This window comes from Engystomops pustulosus, chromosome 7 (genome assembly GCF_040894005.1).
Source record: "Engystomops pustulosus chromosome 7, aEngPut4.maternal, whole genome shotgun sequence".
In the NCBI taxonomy this organism is placed as follows: domain Eukaryota; kingdom Metazoa; phylum Chordata; class Amphibia; order Anura; family Leptodactylidae; genus Engystomops; species Engystomops pustulosus.
In genome coordinates this window covers 180,901,706-180,927,541 of record NC_092417.1, presented here as the reverse complement: position 1 = coordinate 180,927,541, position 25,836 = coordinate 180,901,706, and the positions used below count along the sequence as shown (strand labels likewise).

The 25,836-nt window shown below is 46.6% G+C and overlaps 1 protein-coding gene across 1 annotated transcript in view; it reads left to right on the top strand.

Annotated features, from left to right (window-relative positions):
• Positions 1-3,543: 3,543 nt before the first annotated feature.
• LOC140070289 (vomeronasal type-2 receptor 26-like) overlaps positions 3,544-25,836 on the top strand; it is a 37,199-nt gene continuing 14,906 nt past the window's right edge. Inside the window, exons 1-6 of the mRNA XM_072116643.1 lie at positions 3,544-3,688; positions 15,265-15,457; positions 17,591-17,683; positions 18,837-19,013; positions 19,985-20,276; positions 20,938-21,729. Coding sequence (XP_071972744.1) covers positions 3,544-3,688; positions 15,265-15,457; positions 17,591-17,683; positions 18,837-19,013; positions 19,985-20,276; positions 20,938-21,729 — 1,692 coding nt within the window. The remainder of the gene's footprint in view (positions 3,689-15,264; positions 15,458-17,590; positions 17,684-18,836; positions 19,014-19,984; positions 20,277-20,937; positions 21,730-25,836) is intronic.

Here is a 25,836-nt window from a genome sequence, read left to right as displayed (position 1 = left end):
CACGTTTTATAGACAGATCTCAGACCTAGAATACAACTTGTCTTAATTTTACTCTCAGGTTTTGTGTCTTTTTATGGGAAATATATTTTTTACTTATTGAAAAAGGAACAATACAGACCACAAATCCCCAGACTTCATCACCTTAAAATCCATGGAAGTTCTTAGAAATTGATTTATTAGAGGAGCTTAACTTCCCATAGAAGAAAAACCTCATGAAGGACCTTTCACCTCTTCCACCAACTCAAGAACTTTTTCTGCACCGTTCCGGATCACTCCTGTCAGGACCACCCAACTCACAGCAGAGACGCTAGTTAGTATATAGGTTACTAAAACTATCCTTCTGGAAGTAGTAAGACTCCTTAAAGGGAACCTGTCACCTCCACTATCTCCCTAAACCCCAAACTTACTCAGCGGTTTCTAAGTTAAGTTGCTTGTATGTGCCACCTGCTATTTCAGGCCATGTACGGCTTTGCCTGTGGCTTTATTTTGTGTGGACCCAAACTAGTTACGTTTGGTGCCAACCTGAACATTCCCCTTTTTGGTCTTCTCATCACTAATTACATATATACTTTATTGAAACAGAAACTTCTTAACACAACTAAGAACCCATTTTTACCAAATATGAAGTAGTTCTCTGAATACACATGAAAACAAGTTACTATTATTATCCGCAACCTCCATGGACTCCACATGGGTCATTAGAGGACTCATTAGGGCACATTAACTTACCTGGTCCTGAGGAGTTTCCGAAAGTGCATTGTCCGACAACAATGCCCTGTGCTGCAATTCACTAAGATTGTGCGTCCGATATCCTGCATGTGTCGCTTCCCCGCTCAGGTCCCCGGAGGTCACCTTCTTCTTCCTGGTGCATGTAAGTGCATTGTCCGTGTATAATGCGCTGTGCGGGGAGTCACTAAGATTGTGTGTCCGATATCCTGCATGTGTCGCTTCCCCGCTCAGGTCCCCGGAGGTCACCTTCTTCTTCCTGGTGCATGTAAGTGCATTGTCCGTGTATAATGCGCTGTGCGGGGAGTCATTAAGATCGGGCGCCCGATATCCTGCATGTGCCGCTTCCCCGCTCAGGTCCCCGGAGTTCACTTTCTTCTTCCTGGTGCATGTAAGTGCATTGTCCGTGTATAATGCGCTGTGTGGGTAGTCACTACGATCCTGCGTCCGATATCCTGCATGTGTCGCTTCCCCGCTCAGGTCCCTTGAGTTCACCTTCCTCCTCCCAGTGTATGTAAGTGCATGCCTTGCGACACAATTTTTAAGTTAAATTCCATTTTGAAAACAGCCATAGAAAACAGCTCAGTGCGGCATCGGTGAAAATCATTGACCCACAGGTGTGAAAAACAATGCCAGTGTGAAAGAGCCATGAGACAGAGGCTGCTCCATCATCTGCAAGGAGTCCAGCATTTTAAGCTTAGGTAGGGACATGGCTGTAAGTAAACCACTTGTCACGGGTGCCCCCGGGATCCATGTCACGAATCAAGGACACATCCATGCCTTTCTTTGTGTCGTGGTCCCCTGCTACCTTGTTCCCAGGCCTATACTTACCACTCCATGCTCCTGCTCCAGATCCGACTAGGCCGTGCGCACATCCTCGCTCTTTAGGGCGTGCACACTGGCTCTTCCAGATTTAAAGGGCCAGCGTCCTTGTGATTGGTGCTGGCTAATCCTGCTATGCCTTATATTCTGGCACCTCCCTTTCTGTCTCTCCAGATCTTCAGCATCATTCTTGATAAGTGAAAGCCCTCCTGTGTACCCAATATTCATATGATTCCTGTGAATCTGAACTGTGTGCCAGCCCCTGTGTTCCTGCCTTGAGTTCCAGCATAACCCCTAAGCTCTTCTCCTGCTGTCATCTCAGGTTCGGACTGTCTCTTGCATCTCCTGCCGTACTACCTTGGCTGCTACCAGGGCCTAGTCGCACCTGTGGAACGACCTGGTGGCACCCCGCTTCAGCAAGACCATCTCACTTTGCGGCAGGCTCTGATGAAGACCAGATGAAGACTCTGGTCCCGGGTTTCGACTAGTACCATCTCCCGCAGGGGTCCAGCGGGTCCACAGTCTTCACCCAGAATCCTGACACCACTCAATTCAATTGAATTGCTGAGCGGCTTCAAGAGAAACCACCAAGGACTTTTAAATGAATTGCAAACACTGACGTGAGGTGCCCGTCCGTCTTCAGGCTCAGACACAGATGTTTATGGATAATGAGTGGCAGGAGGTGCCAGCGGATCGGGACGTATTGCCTTATTCTATTGTTGCTGTCATATTTGCAGAGCATTTTCCTGCTCAGGATAGTAAAGCAGCAGCAGATGAGTCTCTTCTAGACTCCTTCTACTCTCCTCCTCCCTTCTCCATAGACCTCTTTCTACTGTAACTAGAGAAGGAAAGCTGCCAGACAATTGGAGAAAGAAATATTGTTATATTATAGAGAGGAATGGAAACTAATATAATAATACTCTATCCCTTTACACAATACTTTAAGTATTTCAAGTGACTTTATAAAGTACCCGGCCTTCATAGAGTTAAACAGTTGGGTCTCAAATGTGTGAGATGGATGGAGTTCTCTCTACTCCTTTTTCCTCTGCTGGGATTTTCCATTCAGAGTTAGCAGCTAATGATGGGTTCAGGGAAGTTCTCACGTGTAAGGTGTCATTAAGGTGACCTCACCGGCCCGAATAATTACAAAGCATGAAAAATAGTCATCAAGAAATAGAGAAGGGCGGAAAATGAAATGTAGAATAAACTGTGTAAAAAAAAAAGAAAAAAGACAGCAACCAATCTATTTACCAAAAGCTGTTTTGTTTGATGCACGCAGCCCAGGGTCCTAGTGTGCAGGATCCATAGTCCAAGACAAAAAGAGGAGAGAAGGCCGCAGCATCCAATATGATGAAAAAAGGCTAATCCTTTATTCACACAGGCATAGAAAAAAGTGCAACGTTTCAATTCAGTGATCAGATGTGTTAATGGAGTCCTTTGTTATTCAGGCAGCACTCCATTAACCAACTGATCGCTGGGAAATCAGGACGCTTTCCTGGTAGTCATGACAACAAGGATAAATGAAGACATGCAGTGGACTTTGGATTTAGTGATGCAGCTGTACATGACTGACTTGATGAAGCCTTTTTCTTTCCTCTTTTTACTCTAGGATGCCACAGTATATAAACACAGTGGTTCTATGTAATAGTATCACTGTAGATATAAAGTATTACACACAATGTATTTGTTCCACTTTTGATATAATAGTAAATATATGAATTTGTGATAAAAAGAAAAAAAGTTTGTATAACAGGAAATGATGTCACTAAGAAATGGGTGTATATATATATGGGGGGAACCATCAATATATGACAGCTCTGCAAACTGTCACAGGGAAAGCTGCTTTTTATATTTACGTGGACCAGTCATGAAGGGTTAAAATTGAAACCAGATGACATCAGGTTCTATATATCACAGATCATACGTTATGACTGTCACTAGGCACTGGCCGGACTTCACATCCCAAGCTACTAAACAAATATCAAGTTATCAGTCATGCCTAATGATGATGGGGATCACCATTTTCCTTTGCAGGTGTTAGCTGGAGAAGAAGAGGTTTCCCTGCCAGGTCAAAATGTCTTAGAGTTAGAACTTTCTTGGGCTAACTTAGGGAATGAGCAAGTGAGAGATCACACTTTGGGTACAACTCAGGAAAATGTCTCAGTAATAAATGGAACCAGAAGTTGACCAGGTCTTGTGTGTGGTACTGGACATAGCCCATAGCAACAAAACCCAAGAGGAACCACCAAAGGTTTTCTGTTCCTCTGGTACAGTAAGTACTGTGAGTCATGCCCAACATGTCAGATAAGTGGCCCAATCTCACATTTCCATAGCCCCTCGGTGCCACTTCCCATTTTGAAGGGCCAATTGAGAAAATTGCAATTGATCTGCTGGAGGACATGAGTACGTCCTTGTTGAGTTGGACTACGCCACTCAGTATCCGAAAGCGGTACCATTAAGAAAAATGGAAGCAGATTTACTTACCCGGTCCTGTCGCGATCCAGCGGTGCGTTCTCCGACACTAATTCGGGTCTGCCGGGATTCACTAAGGTCTGTGCGCCCGATATACAGCAGGTGCCGCAGCTGCGCTGAGGTCCGCCAGAGTTCACCTTCTTCTTCCTGATGCATGAGAGCGCTGTTCTTGCAACACAAATTCTTTTTTAAATTCCACGTTTTTTCTGAATCCGTTGGGTTGTCCGACGGCCACGGCCCCCCAATTTCTGCTGCGTGAAACCCGGTGCCGTTGCACCACAATCCGATCGATTGCGCCAAAATCCCAGGGCAATTCGCCGCAAAATGGTAATCGTCGGGAAACCCAACGGAAATAGGCAATTCAGACCCTTAGTAAATGAGTCCCATGGTGTTCAAAAAGCTTTTAAATCATTTTATGCCCTTTAAGTCTAGATGTAAAGAAAGAACTTGTATGCAAGTTGTATAAAATCATTCCTAAATCTGTGTACCCCCTCCCCCCAACACACGGCTTGGCTGAGAGATTCAATAAAACACTGAAGCAAAGGCTAAAAAACTGTCAGAACTCGCAATTTGCTCTGAATGGGATCAGATTTCAGGCTTCTGTGCTTGTAACCACACCCAGAGCGCCCTATTATTGACACCTCCTTTTCAGGATCTTTCCTTGGGAAAGCTGGGTGTGAGTTTGATCTCGTTCTGTCTGCAGCTGTGGTTTGAGTGATTGACTGATGTCCCAGTCAGGGCTGGGGGCGATGTCCATTACTCTCTTTATATTTTGCCCAGTTGCTTCATAGGGTGATGGTTATTCAGTCTTATCTCTACTCTAGTGTTCTTGCTATTCTGTGTATTTGACCAGTGCTTTGCTTACTGAACATTCTAATGCTATATGATTCTGTACCTTTGCCTGGGGGCTGGCTGTATACTACAGGGGGGTGGCTGGATGTATACTACATGGGGCTGGCTGTATACTACAGGGGGCTGGCTGTATACTACATGGGGCAGGCTGTATACTACAGGGGGATGACTGGATGTATACTACATGGGGTTGGCTGGCTGTGTACTACAAGGGGCTGGCTGGCTGTATACTACATGGGGCTGGCTGGCTGTATACTACATGGGGGCTGGTTGGCTGTATACTACATGGGGGCTGGTTGGCTATATACTACACCTTTGTCTTATACTCAAGTCAATAGGTTTTCCCAATTTTTGGTGGTAAAATTAGGGGTCTCAGCTTATACTCGGGTTGGCTTATACTCGGGTATATAAGGTAGATACATTTTCAAGTGAAACAGAAAAACAACAAAGATCTACTTTGGCTTTGCATTTGTAACTAAACCTCCAGTCTATACGGACTGTAAAGGCCACAGCTTTTTTAATGCACAGGGGTTGGGATGACTAACCTCAATGAGGCTCATTTACCAAATGTCTGAATCGCATTTTTCTGCCGGGTTTCCAGAATTTTTCTGATTTGTGCCGAATTTCCCCGGGATTTAGGCTCACGCGATCGGATTGTGCCACATTGGCGCCATCTTTCACGCAACAAAAATCGGGGGGGGGGGGGGGGTTTCGTGGCCGTCGGAAAACCCGATGGATTCGGAAAAATCGCAAAAATAGCACTCACATACACTGAGAGGGAGGAGGTGAATTCTGGCGGACTTCAGCGCAGCAGCAACACCTAGTGGACATCGGGCGCACGACATTAGTGAATCCCGGCAGAACCAGAATCATCGTTGAAGAACGCGCGGCTGGTTCGCGACTAGACTGGGTAAGTAAATCTGCCCCAATGTCTGTAACTGGTTCTGAAAGTCTCAGTTTAGAAGAAAATTCACACCACTCCTGCATCACACGTGTTTATGGTAGGGTTAGGGTTATAAGCTATACTATATTAGCTGGCAGAATACTTGCCATGTCACAAAGTTGGGTTACCTCAAGCGCTACATGGTCTGATTCCAAATATATATCCAGTTCAATCAAAATATGTATCCAAAATCACTCCTATGCCCCGGCAAGACAGTGAGCCTTAAATCTACTACAACCTCATGGCTTATCCTACCCTAAGCAGTAGGCGACAACTGGTGAAGTTTCCCTTTCTACATCAAAGTGAAAACCCAGAGAGAAAAATAGGACAAAACAAACACAATGGAATAATAATAATAATAATAATAATAATAATAATAATAATATTATACTGTAGGTCATAACTAGAGATGAGCGAACACTAAAATGCTCGGGTACTCGTTATTCGAGACGAACTTTTCCTGATGCTCGAGTGCTCGTCTCGAATAACGAACCCCATTGAAGTCAATGGGAGACTCGAGCATTTTTCAAGGGGACCAAGGCTCTGCACAGGGAAGCTTGGCCAAACACCTGGGAACCTCAGAAAAGGATGGAAACACCACGGAAATGGACAGGAAACAGCAGGGGCAGCATGCATGGATGCCTCTGAGGCTGCCTAATCGCACCATTATGCCAAAATTATGGGCAACAGCATGGCCATGACAGAGTGACAGAATGAAGCTAGATAGCATCTAAAACATCCAATAATTGACCCTGACACTATAGGGGACGGCATGCAGAGGCAGCGGCAGCAGGCTAGAGAGTGGCATGGCGACATACCCTAAATGGACTCAGGCTTCAAACCAATGGGTGTCAGAGAGGAACCAAAGGAGGTGAGCAAGAAGCGCTCAAATAATATCGGTACATGATAAAAGTTTGCCAGTATATTTTGTGGATTACACAGCAGGGTGGCGACAAAGTTAACATGGAAGCCATGAAAACAACCCAAAATTCTGCCTGACACAGCTCGTTTGATAAGGGGACCATGTATGCTTACAGTTCATGCCAGTCGCTGCACTGGCTGCCAGTCTCCTTTCGAATACAGTTTAAAATAATAATAACCCTCATCCATAAAGCTCTGTATAATGCTGCACCCCCCTACCTCTCCTCTCTTATCTCAGTCTATCGCCCAACCCGTGCTCTTAGATCCGCCAGTGATCTTAGATTAACCTCTACCCTAGTGCGGACCTCCCACTCGCGTCTCCAAGACTTCTCTAGAGCTGCACCAATTCTATGGAATGCTCTGCCCCGGACTATCAGACTAATACCTAACCTCCAAAGTTTCAAACGTGCTCTTAAAACCCATTTCTTTAGGCAAGCCTATAACACTCATTAACTGCATGAAGTTTTAACTCTTCTACTAACCCGTCCTGTGTCGTCCTCCCATCTGTTATCCAGCAACCAACAGGCACCAGACTTCTCTGCAGTCCCATTCACCCTGGACCTGGCTTATAAACCGTAAGCTCTGGCGAGCAGGGACCTCACTCCTGTTGTTCCATACAAATGTTGTGCTCTGTTACATTACATTTGTATTTGTTTCCTATGATTTGTAAAGCGCTACAGAATATGATGACGCTATATAAATAAAGATTATTATTATTATTATTATGGAGGCAGTGAACTAGTAGTAGATTAAAGGTGCTGCAACTATGTTAGTTGGATCTTGGGATGGAGCTGGCGCTCTGCAGCCAGGCGAGCTTTCGCCAATCCAAGCCCCTGTCTCTAGGCTACTCCCCAAACAGCACTTCTAAGAACCTTTTGTATAAGATCAAGTATAGTAGCGTTCTTATAAGTTTAGGATATGGCGGGTGAGGGGAATGTAAACAGATGCGCAAGAAGCGCTGAAATAATATCCCTAAATGGTAAAAGTTTGCAAGTATATTTTGTGGATTACACAGCAGGGTGGCGACAAAGTTAACAACTTTGATGTGGAATGCCCTGTAATAGCTCTTGGGCGGTGTGCCTTTTATCGCCTAGGCTCAGCAGTTTCAGCACCGCCTGCTGTCGCTTAGCGACGGCACTGCTGCTGTGCCTAGAGCTACCGACTGATGGCGCCATGCCCACGGATGGTAATTCGGAGGAGGAGGAGGTGGAGGAGGGGTGGGAGGAGGTATAGTAGGCCTTTGAGACCTGGACCGAGGTAGGCCCCGCAATTCTCTGCGTCGGCAGTATATGACCAGCCCCAGGGTCAGACTCGGTCCCAGCCTGCACCAAGTTAAGTGTAGTAGCGTTCTTATAAGTTTGGGATATGGCGGGTGAGGGGAATGTAAACAGATGCGCAAGAAGCGCATGATGCGCATGGAGCTGGCGCTCCGCTGCCAGGCGAGCTTTCGCCAATCCAAGCCCCTGTCTCTAGGCTACTCCCCAAACAGCACTTCTAAGAACCTTTTGTATAAGATCAAGTGTAGTAGCGTTCTTATAAGTTTAGGATATGCCGGGTGAGGGGAATGTAAACAGATGCGCAAGAAGCGCTGAAATAATATCCCTAAATGGTAAAAGTTTGCCAGTATATTTTGTGGATAACACAGCAGGGTGGCGACAAAGTTAACAACTTTGATGTGGAATCCATGAAAACAACCCAAATTTCTGCCTGACACACCTCGTTTGATAAAGGGACGATGTATGGAGGCAGCTATATGGACGACTTTTGGAGGTAGCAATGGAGACAACGTGTGGAGGCTGCTATGGAGACAATTTAATTTGGATAGTGCCTGTATGTGGCAGTCCCAAACATTTTTCAAACCAGAGGAGCAGGTAGGTGGCCCTCCAGTAAAATAGAATAGATTGAGTGCCTGTATGTGGCAGTCCCAAAAATTTTTCAAACCAGAGGAGCAGGTAGGTGGCCCTCCAGTAAAATGGAATAGATTGAGTGCCTGTATGTGGCAGTCCCAAAAATTTTTTAAAACAGAGGACCGGGTAGGTGGCCCTCCAGAAAAATGGAATAGATTGAGTGCCTGTATGTGGCAGTCCCAAAAATTTTTCAAACCAGAGGAGCAGGTAGGTGGCCCTCCAGTAAAATGGAATAGATTGAGTGCCTGTATGTGGCAGTCCCAAAAATGTTTCAAACCAGAGGAGCAGGTAGGTGGCCCTGCAGTAAAATGGAATAGATTGAGTGCCTGTATGTGGCAGTCCCAAAAATTTTTCAAACCAGAGGAGCAGGTAGGTGGCCCTCCAGTAAAATGGAATAGATTGAGTGCCTGTATGTGGCACTCACAAAAATTGTTTCAAACAGAGGACCGGGTAGGTGGCCCTCCAGAAAAATTAAATGCATGAAGTACTATAGCAAGAGCCAGTGGGCCCTGTCAAAAAATAGCCATTTTCCTCTGCTTTACTGTACAAAGAGGAGGAGAAGGAGGAAAATGAGGAGGAGGAGGAGTGGATAAATTATTCAAGTTGAGCTTCCTTCACCTGGTGGAGATTGGAAATTATGAGAAATCCATGCTTTATTCATCTTAATAAGCGTCAGCCTGTCAGCGCTGTCAGTCGACAGGCGTGTACGCTTATCGGTGATGATGCCACCAGCTGCACTGAAAACCCGCTCGGACAAGACGCTAGTGGCAGGGCAGGCAAGAACCTCCAAGGCGTACAGCGCCAGTTCGTGCCACATGTCCAGCTTTGAAACCCAGTAGTTGTAGGGAGCTGTGTGATCATTTAGGACGATGGTATGGTCAGCTACGTACTCCCTCACCATCTTTCTGTAAAGATCAGCCCTACTCTGCCGAGACTGGGGACAGGTGACAGTGTCTTGCTGGGGTGACATAAAGCTGGCAAAAGCCTTGTAAAGTGTACCCTTGCCAGTGCTGGACAAGCTGCCTGCTCGCCTACTCTCCCTCGCTACTTGTCCCGCAGAACTACGCACTCTGCCGCTAGCGCTGTCAGAAGGGAAATACTGTTTCAGCTTGTGCACCAGGGCCTGCTGGTATTCATGCATTCTCACACTCCTTTCCTCTGCAGGGATGAGAGTGGGAAGATTTTGCTTGTACCGTGGGTCCAGGAGAGTGAACACCCAGTAATCGGTGCTGGAATAAATTCTTTGAACGCGAGGGTCACGGGATAGGCAGCCTAGCATGAAATCTGCCATATGCGCCAGAGTACCAACGCGTAAGAATTCACTCCCCTCACTGGCCTGACTGTCCATTTCCTCCTCCTCCAACTCCTCCAACTCCTCTTCTTCTGCCCATACACGCTGAACAGTGAAGGACTCAACAATGGTCCCCTCTTGTGTCTCGCCAACATTCTCCTCCTCTTCCTCCTCATCCTCCTCCACCTCCACCTCCTCCGATATGCGCTGAGAAACAGACCTGAGGGTGCTTTGGCTATCAACAAGGGAATATTCTTCCCCTGTCTCTTGTGACGAGCGCAAAGCTTCCGACTTCATGCTGACCAGAGAGTTTTTCAACAGGCCAAGCAGCGGGATGGTGAGGCTGATGATGGCGGCATCGCCACTGACCATCTGTGTTGACTCCTCAAAGTTACTCAGCACCTGACAGATATCAGACATCCACGTCCACTCCTCATTGTAGACTTGAGGAAGCTGACTGACCTGACTACCAGTTCTGGTGGAAGTTGACATCTGGCAGTCTACAATCGCTCTGCGCTGCTGGTAAACTCTGGATAACATGGTCAGTGTTGAATTCCACCTCGTGGGCACGTCGCACAACAGTCGGTGAGCGGGCAGTTGGAGGCGGCGCTGCGCTGCCCTGAGAGTGGCAGCATCTGGGCTGGACTTCCTGAAATGCGCACAGATGCGGCGCACCTTCGTGAGCAAATCAGACAGATTGGGGTATGTCTTGAGGAAACGCTGAACTATCAGATTTAACACATGGGCCAGGCATGGCACATGTGTCAGTCTGCCGAGTTGCAGAGCCGCCACCAGGTTACGGCCGTTGTCACACACAACCATTCCCGGCTTGAGGTTCAGCGGTGCCAGCCACAGATCAGTCTGCGCCGTGATGCCCTGTAATAGCTCTTGGGCGGTGTGCCTTTTGTCGCCTAGGCTCAGCAGTTTGAGCACCGCCTGCTGTCGCTTAGCGACGGCACTGCTGCTGTGCCTAGAGCTACCGACTGATGGCGCCGTGCCCACGGATGGTAGTTCGGAGGAGGAGGTGGAGGAGGGGTGGGAGGAGGAGGAGGCATAGTAGGCCTGAAACACCTGGACCGAGGTAGGCCCCGCAATCCTCGGCGTCGGCAGTATATGAGCAGCCCCAGGGTCAGACTCGGTCCCAGCCTCCACCAAGTTAACCCAATGTGCCGTCAGCGATATATAGTGGCCCTGCCCGGCAGCACTCGTCCACGTGTCCGTGGTCAGGTGGACCTTGTCAGAAACGGCGTTGGTCAGGGCACGGATGATGTTGTCTGACACGTGCTGGTGCAGGGCTGGGACGGCACATCGGGAAAAGTAGTGGCGGCTGGGGACCGAATACCGAGGGGCGGCCGCCGCCATGAGGTTGCGAAAGGCCTCGGTCTCTACTAGCCTATAGGGCAGCATCTCAAGGCTAAGCAATCTGGAGATGTGCACATTAAGGGCTTGGGCGTGCGGGTGGGTTGCACTATATTTGCGTTTCCGCTCCAGCGTCTGGGGTATGGAGAGCTGAACGCTGGTGGATGCTGTGGAGGATCGTGGAGGCGACGATGGGGTTTTTGTGGCAGGGTCCTGGGCAGGGGGCTGACTAGCAGCTGACACAGGGGAAGGAGCAGTGGTGTGCACGGCCGGAGGTGAACGGGCTTGTTGCCACTGAGTGGGGTGTTTAGCATTCATATGCCTGCGCATACTGGTGGTAGTTAAGCTAGTAGTGGTGGAACCCCTGCTGAGCCTGGTTTGGCAAATGTTGCACACCACAGTCCGTCGGTCATCCGGTGTTTCCTTAAAGAACCTCCAGACTTCTGAAGATCTAGCCCTCGCCGCAAGAGCCCTCGCCACGGGAGCTTCACTAGTTGACACATTTGGCGCTGATGCACCAGCTCTGGCCCTGCCTCTCCGTCTGGCCCCACCACTGCCTCTTCAAACCTGTTCTGGTCGAGGACTCTCCTCCGTCTCAGAAGCACTGTGTTCACCCGGCCTCTCAACCCAGCTTGGGTCTGTCACCTCATCATCCTCCGATCCCTCAGTCTGCTCCCCCCTCGGACTTCCTGCCCTGACAACAACTTCCCCACTGTCTGACAACCGTGTCTCCTCATCGTCGGACACCTCTTTACACACTTCCACTACGTCAAGAAGGTCATCATCACCCACAGACTGTGACTGGTGGAAAACCTGGGCATCGGAAAATTGCTCAGCAGCAACCGGACAAGTGGTTTGTGACTGTGGGAAGGGTCCAGAAAACAGTTCCTCAGAGTATGCCGGTTCAAATGCCAAATTTTCCTGGGAGGGGGCAGACTGGGGGGGAGGAGGCTGAGGTGCAGGAGCTGGAGGAGTGGCGATTTCGGTGACATGGGTGGACTGCGTGGAAGACTGACTGGTGGTGGACAAATTGCTCGAAGCATTGTCAGCAATCCACGACATCACCTGTTCGCACTGTTCTGGCCTCAACAGTGCTCTACCACGAGTCCCAGTAACTTCAGACATGAACCTAGGGAGTGTAGCTCTGCGGCGTTCCCCTGCTCCCTCATCAGCAGGTGGTGTCTCACCCCGCCCAGGACCACGGCCTCTGACCCCTGCAGTAGTTGGACGCCCACGTCCCCGCCCTCGTCCTCTACCCCTAGCCCTCGGGTTAAACATTTTTAAAATGAGAGTTATAACTTTATTTTTTTTTTTAACTTTTTTTTGTTTTTTTTTGTGTTTTTTGTTTTTTTTTGTGTTTTTTGTTTTTTTTTGAGTTTTTAAAACCAAACAATGCTATCCTATTGCTATGGCTATTTTCTAGCCAAGTATCAAAGCACACTACTATGCCAGATGAGATGACACTGAGTTAGTGCCTAATTGAAATCCAACCCCTACTAAATTTTCCCACTTCGGTCTTTGCTATGGATATGTGCGTCACTAAGCGCAGAACACAGCGGTCGCAAGTCTCACTACAAATTGCTCAGAATTGGCTAGTACATGCACTGCAGAAAGTACAGCCACCAGCAGATCAACCAGAAATCAAATATATAGAACGCTACTGTAGGCGTAAGTAAGCTCTTTGTATTCTCCTATGGCTATTTTCTAGCCAAGTATCAAAGCACACTACTATGCCAGATGAGATGACACTGAGTTAGTGCCTAATTGAAATCCAACCCCTACTAAATTTTCCCACTTCGGTCTTTGCTATGGATATGTGTGCCACTAAGAGCTAAACACAACGGTAGCAAGTCCCCCTGCTAATTCCTCACAAAATGGTACTAGATGCAAATTAAAATAAAAAAAGTAGAACGTTATTGTAGCCCTAAGAAGGGCTGTTGGGTTCTTTGAGAATCACTCCTGCCTAACAGTAAGCTAATAGAACACCCTAACGCTTTCCCTGACCAGCAGCAGCTCTCTCCCTAGCGGCATCCAGACACAGAATGATCCGAGCAGCGCGGGCAGCGGCTAGTCTATCCCAGGGTCACCTGATCTGGCCAGCCAACCACTGCTATCGACGTGTAAGGGTACCACGTCATGCTGGGTGGAGTGCAGAGTCTCCTGGCTTGTGATTGGCTCTGTTTCTGGCCGCCAAAAAGCAAAACGGCGGGAGCTGCCATTTTCTCGAGCGGGCGAAGTATTCGTCCGAGCAACGAGCAGTTTCGAGTACCCTAATGCTCGACCGAGCATCAAGCTCGGACGAGCATGTTCGCTCATCTCTAGTCATAACCAATTGGACAATGAAATACAGAATCCAGAGACAAACAGATGCTCAGAAGATGAGGCAAAGGGTCAAAGAATCCAAAATACAGAAGTCCAGAAAATACTAAGAATCTCCAAGGATAACTTATAGCTACCAATGTGTAAAGGCCACTCAAATATCTTAAGAGATATCAGATCCCCGGTCCAGTGAGTGATAGTATGGTTAATATGTATATATATATATATATATATATATATATATATATATTTCCAGGCAATTGTACACAATCTTTATTAGAGGAACATATGTTTTTATAATTTTGGGGACAATACTGTATAGAGCTTATATTAAGACACGATATAGTTAATTTAATTAAGTTAATTTGTACATATACTTATATACTTATGTACTTATATACTTAAAACATAACATGATGTGTGAGGATTAACCTGAAATTCAAGATTGATAGACAATAGATAGACAGGCAGTCAGAAAGATGTTGATGTTGGTGATATTATATTCCTGGTTTTCGTTGCTCTCGGTTCTCTGTGGATAATTATAGCTTTCTCTCTGTCTTTTCTCTGGTGACTACACAGTTTCTTGATGACTATTTTTCATGCTGTGTAATTATCCGGGAGGGAAGATGATGTCACCGTAAAGAGACTTTACAGATGAGAACATCATTGAATCCAACTCTGGGTGAGAAATCCCTGCGGAGACAGAGGCTGTTGACAGAAGGAAAATCCATAAGCTTAACACATAAATGTTATCACTTCTGAATGTTGTATTGTAATTCATGGTCAAATAACTGTAGAAATTGAATAATTAAAATTTTTATTATTTTTTTTTCCTTTACATTTTTTGCAGTTTATACTCGTTAATTTTTTTGTTTCCATGTGAAAAATAAATAAATCTGTAATCAGGTTCTTGGAATGGACTAATCCCCTTCCTAGCTGTCCCTGCCTATAGCCCATCCCACCCTAAGTGGTGTATAGACAACTAGGAGACTATCCACTCGGTGCCAAAGTGCAAAACATGGAGGCAAAGACAAGATAGCTATCACTGGTGCTCCTGCAACCCATGTTCCAGGTCGCAGTTGCAATCATGTGCCTCCCTGTGCCCCCTCTTGCCAGCAGCCTCACTCATCTAGCCATGCTCCAGTGATGGTCTCCTCATTGATGCGCCGGCCGCCTATAATTTAAAGGGCCAGCGCACCGCTAATTGGTGCTTGCCACCTGACAACCTATAAATGCTTAACCTCTTGCTGTGACCCCTGCCAGATCTTTGTGCTTCTATGTCTAAGAGAAAGCTGTGTTCTATGCCTTTGCTACTACCCCGATTTCCCATTGTGACCTACCGCTACATCCCTGAGACAGCCTGTCTCTCGACCTCCTACCTGTCCCTACCATGAGTTTGCCTTACGATTCTATACTATGCCTTGGCTGCCGCCGTGGACAAAGTCGCATCTGTGGAAAAACCTGGAGGTACCTCGCCGCAACAAGTCCATCCTGCTTTGCAGCGGGCTCTGGAAAAAACTGGGTACCACTTAGACTCCAGTTCCAGGTGTCGGCTTACATAATCATCCGCGATGGTCCAGTGGGTCCACTATCCTTGGAGCCTGACAGTAAGATCCGGCCTTCTGCTAATCCGGTTTGTCTGCCTTTCGCAGAACCCAAGCTGATACTCTCCATGCTGTCTAAATATGATGGGGATCCCAAGTTGTGCAGGAGATTTATCACGCAGTGCTCCCTGCACATTGAACTCATGCCTACGCAGTTCGTCACAGAACAGTCTAAAGTGGCTTTCATCACGAGCCTCCTCTCCTGGCATGGGCTACTCCCTCTGGGACAGAAAAAGACCTGGTCCGGCTAATACCACCACATTCTTTGCTGAGTTCTGGTCTATCTTTGCGGAACAAGCACGGGCATCTTTGACTGAGACCGCCCTGCTGACTTTGCATCTAGGGCACTCTTCTGTTGGTTCAGTTCCATACTCTGGCCGTTGAGCTAGCCTGGAATGAGGCCGCCCTGGTCACAACCTTTAAAAAGGGTCTTTCTGGACATATTATAGACGCACTGTCTGCACGTGACCTCCCGTCTACTCTCATCTCTCTGGCCACACAGATTGACATCTGGTTTACTGAGTGCTTTGAGGAGCAGTGTCTTGAACAAGTGAAAGTTAAAATCCGCCATCTGCCCCGCCTGCTCCTGTCCACCTCTGCCGCCATACGGGTCTGCTGCAGTGGAACCCATGCAGATGGATAAAGCCCATCTGACACCCCAAGAGCGCTTTTGACAAAGATAGGAGAACCTTTGCCTCTATTGTGCAAGCCGAAACATTTTCTTGAATCTTTGCCAGTCCGTCCTCAAGTGTCAAGTATCCAACAAAGCCAAGTGGTATTGATGTTAGGTGGAGAGAAATGACTATAAGCAAGGTAGTCACATGGGGTTTTACCTCTTCGAAAAGCAATTGATGACTTATTTGTTAATCTCTCTTACAGATCCGAATCAGCTGTAAGAATTGACCAATACCTATCAAAGATATTCTGTATATTTTCCACATATTTGTCAATGTCTATGCATCGGATCTTGTTATCAGGCTCATCTTGTTATGAGTCATGTAATAAAGATTCTCTTTTTATTTTTTTGGCTTTGGCTCATTTTTAGGATATCCTCTACCCCGAAATCTTTTTTTAATCACATTTTGCAGAAATGATTGTTCCCTTGGACAGTTCCTGTGGGCATGGATTTACTGTGTAAATGGTATACCTTGTTTAGGTGATTACGGATGAAGCTATGTCTACTAATTAGGCTATTAGTTGATATCGGTTTGCGGTAGACCTCAGTTTGATTTCTCCCATCTTCATCAAAGGATATAATTAGATCTAAAGAATTCATACTTTTCCTCTGGATCTCATGAGTAAACTTCATTCCAATTACATTATTATTGAGGATGTCCACCAAAGGAATAGACAAGCTCCGTGAAGCCTCAGGCAAGATGGCAGCCGACGCTAAAGTCAGAAGATCCAGGGCCGTGTCCCATAGTTGCCTTTTTTTTCTAAACTGAATAATCCCAAGTTTAGCAATCTGTAATTTCATTCTAGTCCCCCAACTTCCCTAATAGTCATGGTTGCTCTCCTCTGCAATCATTTGAGTTTTTCCAGTCCTTTATAGACACTGGTGACCAATATTGTACATGTGTTGCTGATGATATAGGGGAATCTACATGGATATATACCTACACATAGCACAGATCATCCCAGAGTTTTAATATACTGTATATACTCGAGTATAAGCCGACCCGAGTATAAGCCGAGGCCCCTAATTTTACCACAAAAAACTGTGAAAACCTTTTGACTCGAGTATAAGCCGAGGGTGGGAAATGCATTGGTCACAGCCTCTCCAGTATGTAGCCAGCCAGCCCCTGCCCCAGTGTATATAGCTTACCAGCCCCTGCCCCAGTGTATATAGCTTGCCAGCCCCTGCCCCAGTGTATATAGCTTGCCAGCCCCTGCCCCAGTGTATATAGCCTGCCAGCCCCTGCCCCAGTGTATATAGCCTGCCAGCCCCTGCCCCAGTGTATATAGCCTGCCAGCCCCTGCCCCAGTGTATATAGCCCCCCCCTTCCCCGTTGTGCAGCACAACAATACCGGATGGATCGCACAGAAGATCTACGGGTGCCGCCAGAAAGGCTAGTTTTGATTTATTTATTTTTTTGACTCGAGTATAAGCCGAGTTTGGGTTTTTTCAGCACATTTTTTGTGCTGAAAAACTAGGCTTATACTCGAGTATATAAGGTAAGTATTTTTATTTCCACATACAAAATATTGTATAAAATCAGAGACATCACCACAATGTTATCAAGATATTTCACACACATACAAACATACATACATACACACATACATACACACATTCATACACACATACACTCAGCTTTATATATTTTTCTGCTTAAATATTATAAGCTTTATATTTGATCTGCTTAAATCCCAGGATGTTTCCAAGGATGTTCTGTCCTCCTCATCTGAATTTCATCCGCAAACTAATTGGCAGACGAAGAGACTCAAACACCAAACACTTCCCAAGGTATTGTGTGTCTGACGCTAAGGTGGAGAAGGTCACTAGATCCTGCAGAATTTTCTATTAAACTCCTCACCGTTCTCTTGTAACTATAGGTTTAATCCCAGATTTGGATCTTGTCAGGGTCTATAGTCTGTTAACATCAACATCGGACAACTATATCAAGTCTGGGCCCAGGCTCTTACAAACCGGACTGTAGGGCACGATAGACGCCAATGTAAGGCTTGGCCCATAATTTGGAGTAAAGCTCAGGGACTGAAGAAGTCCCTGTACTATGGCAAATGGAGCCCCAATATGCATCCCAATAATAATTGTGGTACATTCTCAATCCTTCTGCTACATTCTAGTCCCTGTATTGGGAATGGGAACTCCATTCACCAAAAAGGGTCAAGGCTTCCTTTGAAACTAGACCTAAGAACTGTATGAGCACCTACCTTTTATTTATTTTTTTTCTCTTTGCAGTCCTGTATTTGCCATAGACTATGCCAGATCTGGATAGTTATAAAAAAAATGGTATTTTTTAAAAAAAAATAATACACAAAATAAAAAATAAAACAATAGGTGGCTCCGATATAAAGCAGAATCCGTCTATCATTCCCAACCTAATAATTCTGGCCGAGAGAGAGAGTCCTGTATTGCATTGCACCTGCTTCTGAATGGCATCTCAGGGCCAGTGGATGCCAGGATAATAGTAATGGGGTGGTGTAAAGCTTTTAGGGGTTAATTAAGGAATTACATGTATCATACTGTTCCATTTCTAATGTGCACAATTTTTTTTAAAAAAAACTTCACTCGCAGTACCAAGTCTGACCACTTGGTGCGCTGTAATGAGCAGAACAAACTGCCCCCCCCCCCTGTATATTCCTATACTGTCTATTCATTATATTCACATTTCAATCAGAAAAAATAGAACCATAAACTGAAAAAAGAGAAATTGTCTTTTGAAGCTTTTTCTCCAGACATTACATATAATAAGATCAGTCTCAGCGGTGAAGGAGAAGCAGAATCTAATAGCAGGTCTCCTTGTAGCTAATCTCTATATAAGCCATGTGACAGCTCCCCGCCCTGGCAGACGCCTCCGCTGATGTACACCCCATGGTATCTGCTTCCTGAGAATGTTATCACTTCTGCTGCTGCTCCTCTATGTGACCCCCTGTAGCTCCAGAACCAGGAGTCCATCACCGGCCTGTGACCTCCAGCCGGTCCCCGTCTATGAGGACTATGAATACGTGCAAGAGGGCGACATCATCTTTGGAGGGATGTTCTCTGTCCACAGTATTTTAGGGCAAATCTTTACACCAGAAAATCCGTACATCAGGTCCATGTTCTGCATCAAGTAAGTGTCACTATACAACCGTCTAGAGACAGTAATTACTCTTACCGGAGCTCCGACAACCGTGTAAAGAAAGAGAAATTTCTCTGACCGGAGCTCTGAAAACCATCTGGAGAGTTGGAGCCACCAAATTTTTATGGGATTTGTAAAATTACAGGAAGACCTAACAGCTGATAGGAAAAGCAAAGATAATGCAACTTTATGTCTTACTCTTCTGTCCTTTGATGTTATTCCATCCATGACCAGTAGTCGTTTATGGTATAGGGAGTAGCCCAAGACTTTTAGGAGGCACCCACACCCTCCACCAAATGTTATACTAGAAGGAACCTCACTCATGAAATCCCCATACATCTGCTCATGTCTTTATCGCCATCCCCTTCCCCCTACTAAGAGATGGTGACAAATTTTTTGACTGTACCTCAACTCTCCAGGATAAGCAACCCAAGTTTTTTTGTAGTGTAAAAAAATCTGAAAAATACTGGGCTAAAAAGATACAAACACATAACTTTTTGCTCCTTTTTAATACGAGAACTTTGATGTGTGAGCTCTGGTATAATTTCCTAGGAAACTGTGTCTAAGTGCGGCTTCCATAAAGGACTTGTGTTATGTAGACCCATAAACCGGTGACTTTTTAGTGGATTATTTTCTTATAGGGGAGTTTTCTAACTCACGACCCATCACTATATATTTGATGGTTTATGACAGGTTTAACTTTACCTAGAGGAGATTGATGGGAATTTTTTTTTATACTGAAGCTGAATGACTGACTCTGCTCTTAGAAACCAGGAACAGCCACAATAAAGTGGATGGAGTCATCTACTTCTGGTTCTGTCCACTTTGTAGTTTCAGGCAGTGGAGGATGGAGAAAATAGTCATGGGACCAGATCAGTCCTAAGATCAAATTAATATTAAGGTAAGGGAACATGTGTACATATATCATATACATTGAAGAATTGATGTCCTTCCCCTGACAGGCCGCTGCATCAGTTCTACAGGAATCTTCAAATTTTTCTATTCGCTATTGACCAGATAAACAAAGAGCCAATGCTGTTACCCAATGTGACCCTTGGATATCACATATTTGACTCCTGTTCACACCCACAAAAAGCAATAAAAAATGTCTTACAGATGTTATCAGGACCCGGTGTGACCGTCCCTAACTACTCCTGCAGAGAGACCTGGAGACTGGCCGGATTCATCGGAGACCAGAGCTCCACCACCACTTTACCGATATCCCGACTGTTATCCGCCTACAAATATCCGGTGGTGAGTCAAGACCGATACGTATATATGTAATGGGGATCATTTCATGGAAGCCTCATTTTCTTTAATGACTCTTTCGCTCTGCCATGTAGATATCGGGTGGTGAGTGAGAAAACAGTATATACTATGCTTGACTTTGTTGGAGGGAACCTGTCAGAATGATGTTCTTATTTCTAAGGCAATTACTCTTTATCTCTGCATTAGTGATGGGAATTCCGGCTCTTCTTAGTGAGCTGCCTCGCTAGGCTTTGTTCACTAAGAAGAGCCAGCTCTTCTGGCCCCTGAATGGCTCCCCATTAAATATATAATAGGGAGGCGCAGGCCAGTCAGGCGCCCCACACCACCCCACGTCAAAGGGGGCATGGTGAACCATTTAGGGGCGGGGTGAGCAGCTCACGTCACTCACACAAATGAGCCGGCTCTTTGTGCTGGCTCGTTCGCGAACGGCCCATCACTGCTCTGCATAAATCAACCACAACACGTAATTTAGTCCTGACGTTAAATTAAATCTCCCCATAAAATGAGAATGTTTTTGTTTTTGTTTTCTCCATATTTTTATTATAAATTTTTGATGCTTTTATAAATTTTCCATGTCACCCTCTACCTCTCCGCGCCTATTTATGGCTCCATATCCAACCGCTTTCACTCTTTTTTTATTTCATAGATCAGTTATGGAGCCACAGACCCGTCTTTAAGTTTCAGAAATAATTTCCCACATTTTTTCCGGACAATTCCAAACGATTTTGACATTATTCATAACTTATGTAAACTTTTGAAACATTTTGGATGGAACTGGGTTGGAATCGTCACATCTCATAATGAAAGCGGAGAGAGAGAGTCAAGTCTATTGATTCGATTTCTTTACTACTTTCAGATTTGTATTGCTTTCATCTTAGAAAATGGCGTGAAAAGTTATCAGAATGAGGCTTCAATTTATCAAAAGATTCTAAGGTTTTCTGTAAAGGTTGTAATTCTTTGTGGGACCTACCATGACCTCATGTTTGAGCCTCCAGTAGGTCAATGGTTCAGTAATGTAACGCTGATCTTAACTCCATCCTGGGGGGCGAATATTGTTCTGATTGAGAAGTATCCGGAGATCTTCAATGGTAGCTTGTCCCTGGATACATACTCGGAATACAATGTAAGACTAAAGAATTTCATTGATGGCTTTTATCCATTAAACTATCCGGAAGACAAGTTACTTGAGGATTTGTGGATGACGTTATATCACTGCGCATCGGGGGTAATAGAAAAAGATAAACTCTATGAGAGGATCTATGAAATGTCCCTTCGTAACTGCACGGGACGGGAACCTATTAAGGATTCTCGGAGTTACTTGCATGATAACATTTTCGATCCAGTATTTAATGCAGTGTTCATTCTGGCCCACACTCTCCATCTCATACACTACGCTCAAAGTTACTGGCCGAGGACGGGCTCCTCTTATCGATTCCAGGTGGGATAGAAACTTGTGTAGGAGCATAAAATGGAGGCTGGCTCTCAATTTTTTTATGTTGTAATGTAAATTTTAGCCTAAATTATTACTAAATGGACATGCAGTGTTTAAGAAGAGGGGGGACCCTGGTAAATTTGTAAAACTTGCGGCTTCATGGCTAGATGTACCAGAATTGGCTTCCCAAGTATTGCTATGCAACAGAATTGTGCTGGAAGGTATGAGATATGAAAAATGGTGTATAATATGTTGATGTTGTCGAGGAGCAGAGCCTGAGTGCTGGGGTGGGGGTGGCTGTGGATGTGTGTGATTTTTAGACAAGACTCATCCAAGTAGTTTGTGATTCTAGACACACTGGGGCACATTTACTAAGAGTGGTGGCACTAAATTCGGTTTGCCTGTGTATAGTGCTAAGTGCACCAGATTAAGGAAGAACGGGTGCCAGAAATCATGAATCTGGGGTTCCATGCACTGGCCAGACAGAGTTCACCAACTTTTTTTTGTGCACCTTCAACATAGGGAGTGTGACAGACTTTGCATGATATATCTAGCGCCCCCCCCCCCTAATTTGTGTTGCATCGGGTCTAATGCAGCCACACCACAAAAGGGTTGAGTGTGACACAAATGTGGTGCAGACACTTCGTAAATTCCTGTACAAGCTGTTTACACTAGAAAACATGTAAAGTCCGATAGAAAACTGGCGCAAGCACATTAGTAAATGTGCCCCTCTTTTGCTGGTCGGAATTTTTAAAATTTTAATAAAGAATTAAAAAAAAAAATAGTAATTAAACCAAATGAAAACTGTCAGGACTCTACTGAACTTGGGTTCGACTCACACTAATTAATGGAAGCAGCTGGTCTGGTGGCTCCATTCAATGGGGGAGATTTATCAGGGCAGTTTTACAAGCCCCATGTTAATAGCAATTCCTCGTGCACAGACAGGAATTGTGATTATTTCCTCCCTTAAACCACCTCAATGAGAAATGGGTGTTAAGGGGGCCATGCCTGGCAGAAGAGTGGACCGGGATAGGGCCTAACTTGCTGATCAGTGAGGGTCCCAGTGCTGAGACCCTTGCAGATCGTGAGAATGTGGGCTCCGATAGACCCCTCGCCGCTCCTCAGACTAATGGAGCAGACGGCAGCGTATGACCGGTCTGCTCCATTAATCTCTATGGAGCAGATGGAAATTGCCGAGCACCGCACTCAGCGATCTCCGTCATCTCCATAGAGATTAATGGAGCAGACCGGTCATACGTGGCCGTCTTTTCCATTAGTCTGAGGAGCGGCGAGGGGTCTGTCGGATCCCACATTCTCACGATTTGCAGGGGTCTCAGCACTGCGACCCTCACTGATCAGCAAGTTAGGGATAGGGCCTAACTTGCCTTTGTGGGCACCCCCCTTTAAGTTCTACGCCAGGCCTAGCGATTAGTCCAATAGTGCAGTCTGCTGCAGTAAGAGGGGCAGAGTTTTTACCATATGATAAATTCTTCCAATGTTTCTATTTTGAGACAAAAAAAGTGAGTGCAGCATTTACCTACCTGTCACTTGGTACCATGGATAGTGAACTGGTGTTCTCAGTTATATTCAGCTTTCTTATAGACATTGTAAGGAGTATCAGAACACAACCTATAGCTCCATCCAGGGCCGCATCTGCCATGAGGCGAGATGAAAATCTCGCTTCAGGCGGCAGATGCCCGAGCCCTGATGAGAGCGGCACCCTGCGCGTCTGTAATGTGGGTGATTCGGGCACCCATTGCCACCAGAATCACCCACCATGAAATGAATTGCGTCTGACACAATTAATATACAGAGCGGAGATGGGATGGGGGGCTGTGGTGCGTATGCTGTGACCTGACAGCGTACGCTGAAAGCATCTCCCGTTTCCTGGCATGTTCCCGTGTCCTACAGGCCTCCATTTTCAGCTAACAGGAGTCAGGAGCTATGATTGAAGCTCCCGCTCTCTGGACCTTGTGCAGGGAGACCGGTGGACAGGAGGAGCAGCAGGAGACTGCAGGTGGAGGAGCCCAGGAGTGTGCCGAGTCTCAGGACCTGAAGAGTCACTGGATCCAGCTACACACGTGCAGGCCGGGTGTGGGGTGTCACAGGTTTGCCGGAAGGAGCCGCTGAGTGAGGGGGAAGCCTCTGAAATGCTGGCTGTAACCCCTGCTGTGCCATAGAGCAGTAAAGAACAGAGCTCAGGTACTGACCAGAAGCAGAGGGGCTGGATGTGCTCCAATATCAGGTTGTTAACCCTTGGTGTGTGCATGAAGGGAAAACTTCCCCAAATATTTTATAAGCTGTGAGACACTGAAGGGGTTAACTGTGGATGGGTGGTATGTTTCCCCTAGGTTTTGCTATTATGCAAGGCCTTAGTGCTGAGGTTGGGTTGTCCAGCAACCTTGGACACAGGTGGTGGGAACAGCCCCAATCAGCCTTTTTTTTAAAACCGCTCAGCAGAGCTCAGAGTGTTGTCTCTCTCTGGAAGGAGGCTGGAGAGCACACAGCCCTGACCTCTGTGCCTGGAGCAGCCAAGTGGTTTTTTGTTAGTGGTGAGTTAGAGAATCACTGTATAGTTAGCACCCTGACGGGTAGGATATTATTTAGTTTTTGATGCCTGAATGTGAAGGCTGTTTTATTTTGTACCTGCAGAAATAAACACAGACGAGACCTGTTTTGGACTGTACTTTGGTGTCACTGTCGTGAACTGCATCCCAGCACCCCGGTACCACGGTCTCTACTGGGCCAAATCCCCACATATGGTGGAGGATGCGGGCAGTTCAAAAGACACACACCTGAAAGGCTTGCTACATCCTGCAACATTGCATGGCCTGGGTGAAAGCAGCAGGCAAATTGCAGGATAAAGCCAAGATGGAGGACTTTATTAAATACCTGCAAGAGGAGGCCAGAGCTAATCGGCAGCAGCAGCAGGCCGTGCTCCAGCAGCAGGAGGAGAGGTCCCGCCAGCAGCAGGAGGAGGCCAGAGCTAATCGGCAGCAGCAGCAGGAAGAGTCCCAGGCTAATCGGCAGCTGCAGCAAGCCATGCTCCAGCAGCAGGAGGAGAGGTCCCGCCAGCAGCAAGCCATGCTCCAGCAACAGCAGGAAGAGTCCCGAGCCATGTTCCAGCTGATGATGGAAAAGTTTTCTGGCGTTATGGCAGCACCGCAAGCGATGACTACTGAGGGGTCCCATACTGGTTTGCAAGGGTACCCGGTTGTCCAGCATTCCGCACGGGCTGCAGTGCAGAAGGCTTTACAAAAGATGACGGCGACCGACGATGTGGAGGCGTATCTCACTGTGTTTGAGCGAGTAGCTGAGCGAGAGGAGTTACCGGCTGAGCAGTGGGCAGATGTCCTGGCACCGTTCCTGACCGGCGAGTCGCAGAAGGCTTACTACAACCTGAGTGAAACGGAGGCCCGTGAGTACCCCCAGCTAAAGGCGGAGATTCTGGCTCGTCTTGGGGTCACCGTTCAAGTTCGCTCCAGCCGGGTCCACCAATGGGCGTACTCAGAAAAACTACCCCCACGCTCCCAAATGCATGACCTGATCCATCTTGTCCGGAAGTGGCTACAACCAGAGGACTGCACCCCAGCACAGATGGTAGAGAGAGTGGTTCTTGACAAGTTCACCCGTTCTCTGCCCTCTCGGCTCCAGCGATGGGTTGGACAGGCCGGTCCCACAAATGCTGAGGAACTCGTGTCCCTAGTAGAGAGATATCGGGCTACGGAGGATCTTCTACTTACCTCTCCCACACGAAGCAGTGCCAGTGACAAGGTCACCAAGCCATCTGGCAAGACTGCTACTGCGGAAAAGGGGAGGCAGGTCAGGTTGGGAGGGGGTTCATTGGGGGGCGTGGATACCCAGAAACCCAGTGAGGTCATAGCCGTATCCAGTGCTGGCGATGCCATGAAATGGGCCATATTGCTGCCAACTGTCCACTGTCAGTGGAGCCAATGGATTGCAACCAGACCCGGCGAGTGTCACTGTTTGCCCGGCCGGTTCTGACAGCCGAGTTGGTCACGGATGCCGAACCCCAAGTGTGTATGGTCACAATCGGGGGCCACACAGTGGAAGCCTTGCTAGACTCAGGGAGTCTGGTCACCCTGGTGCGGG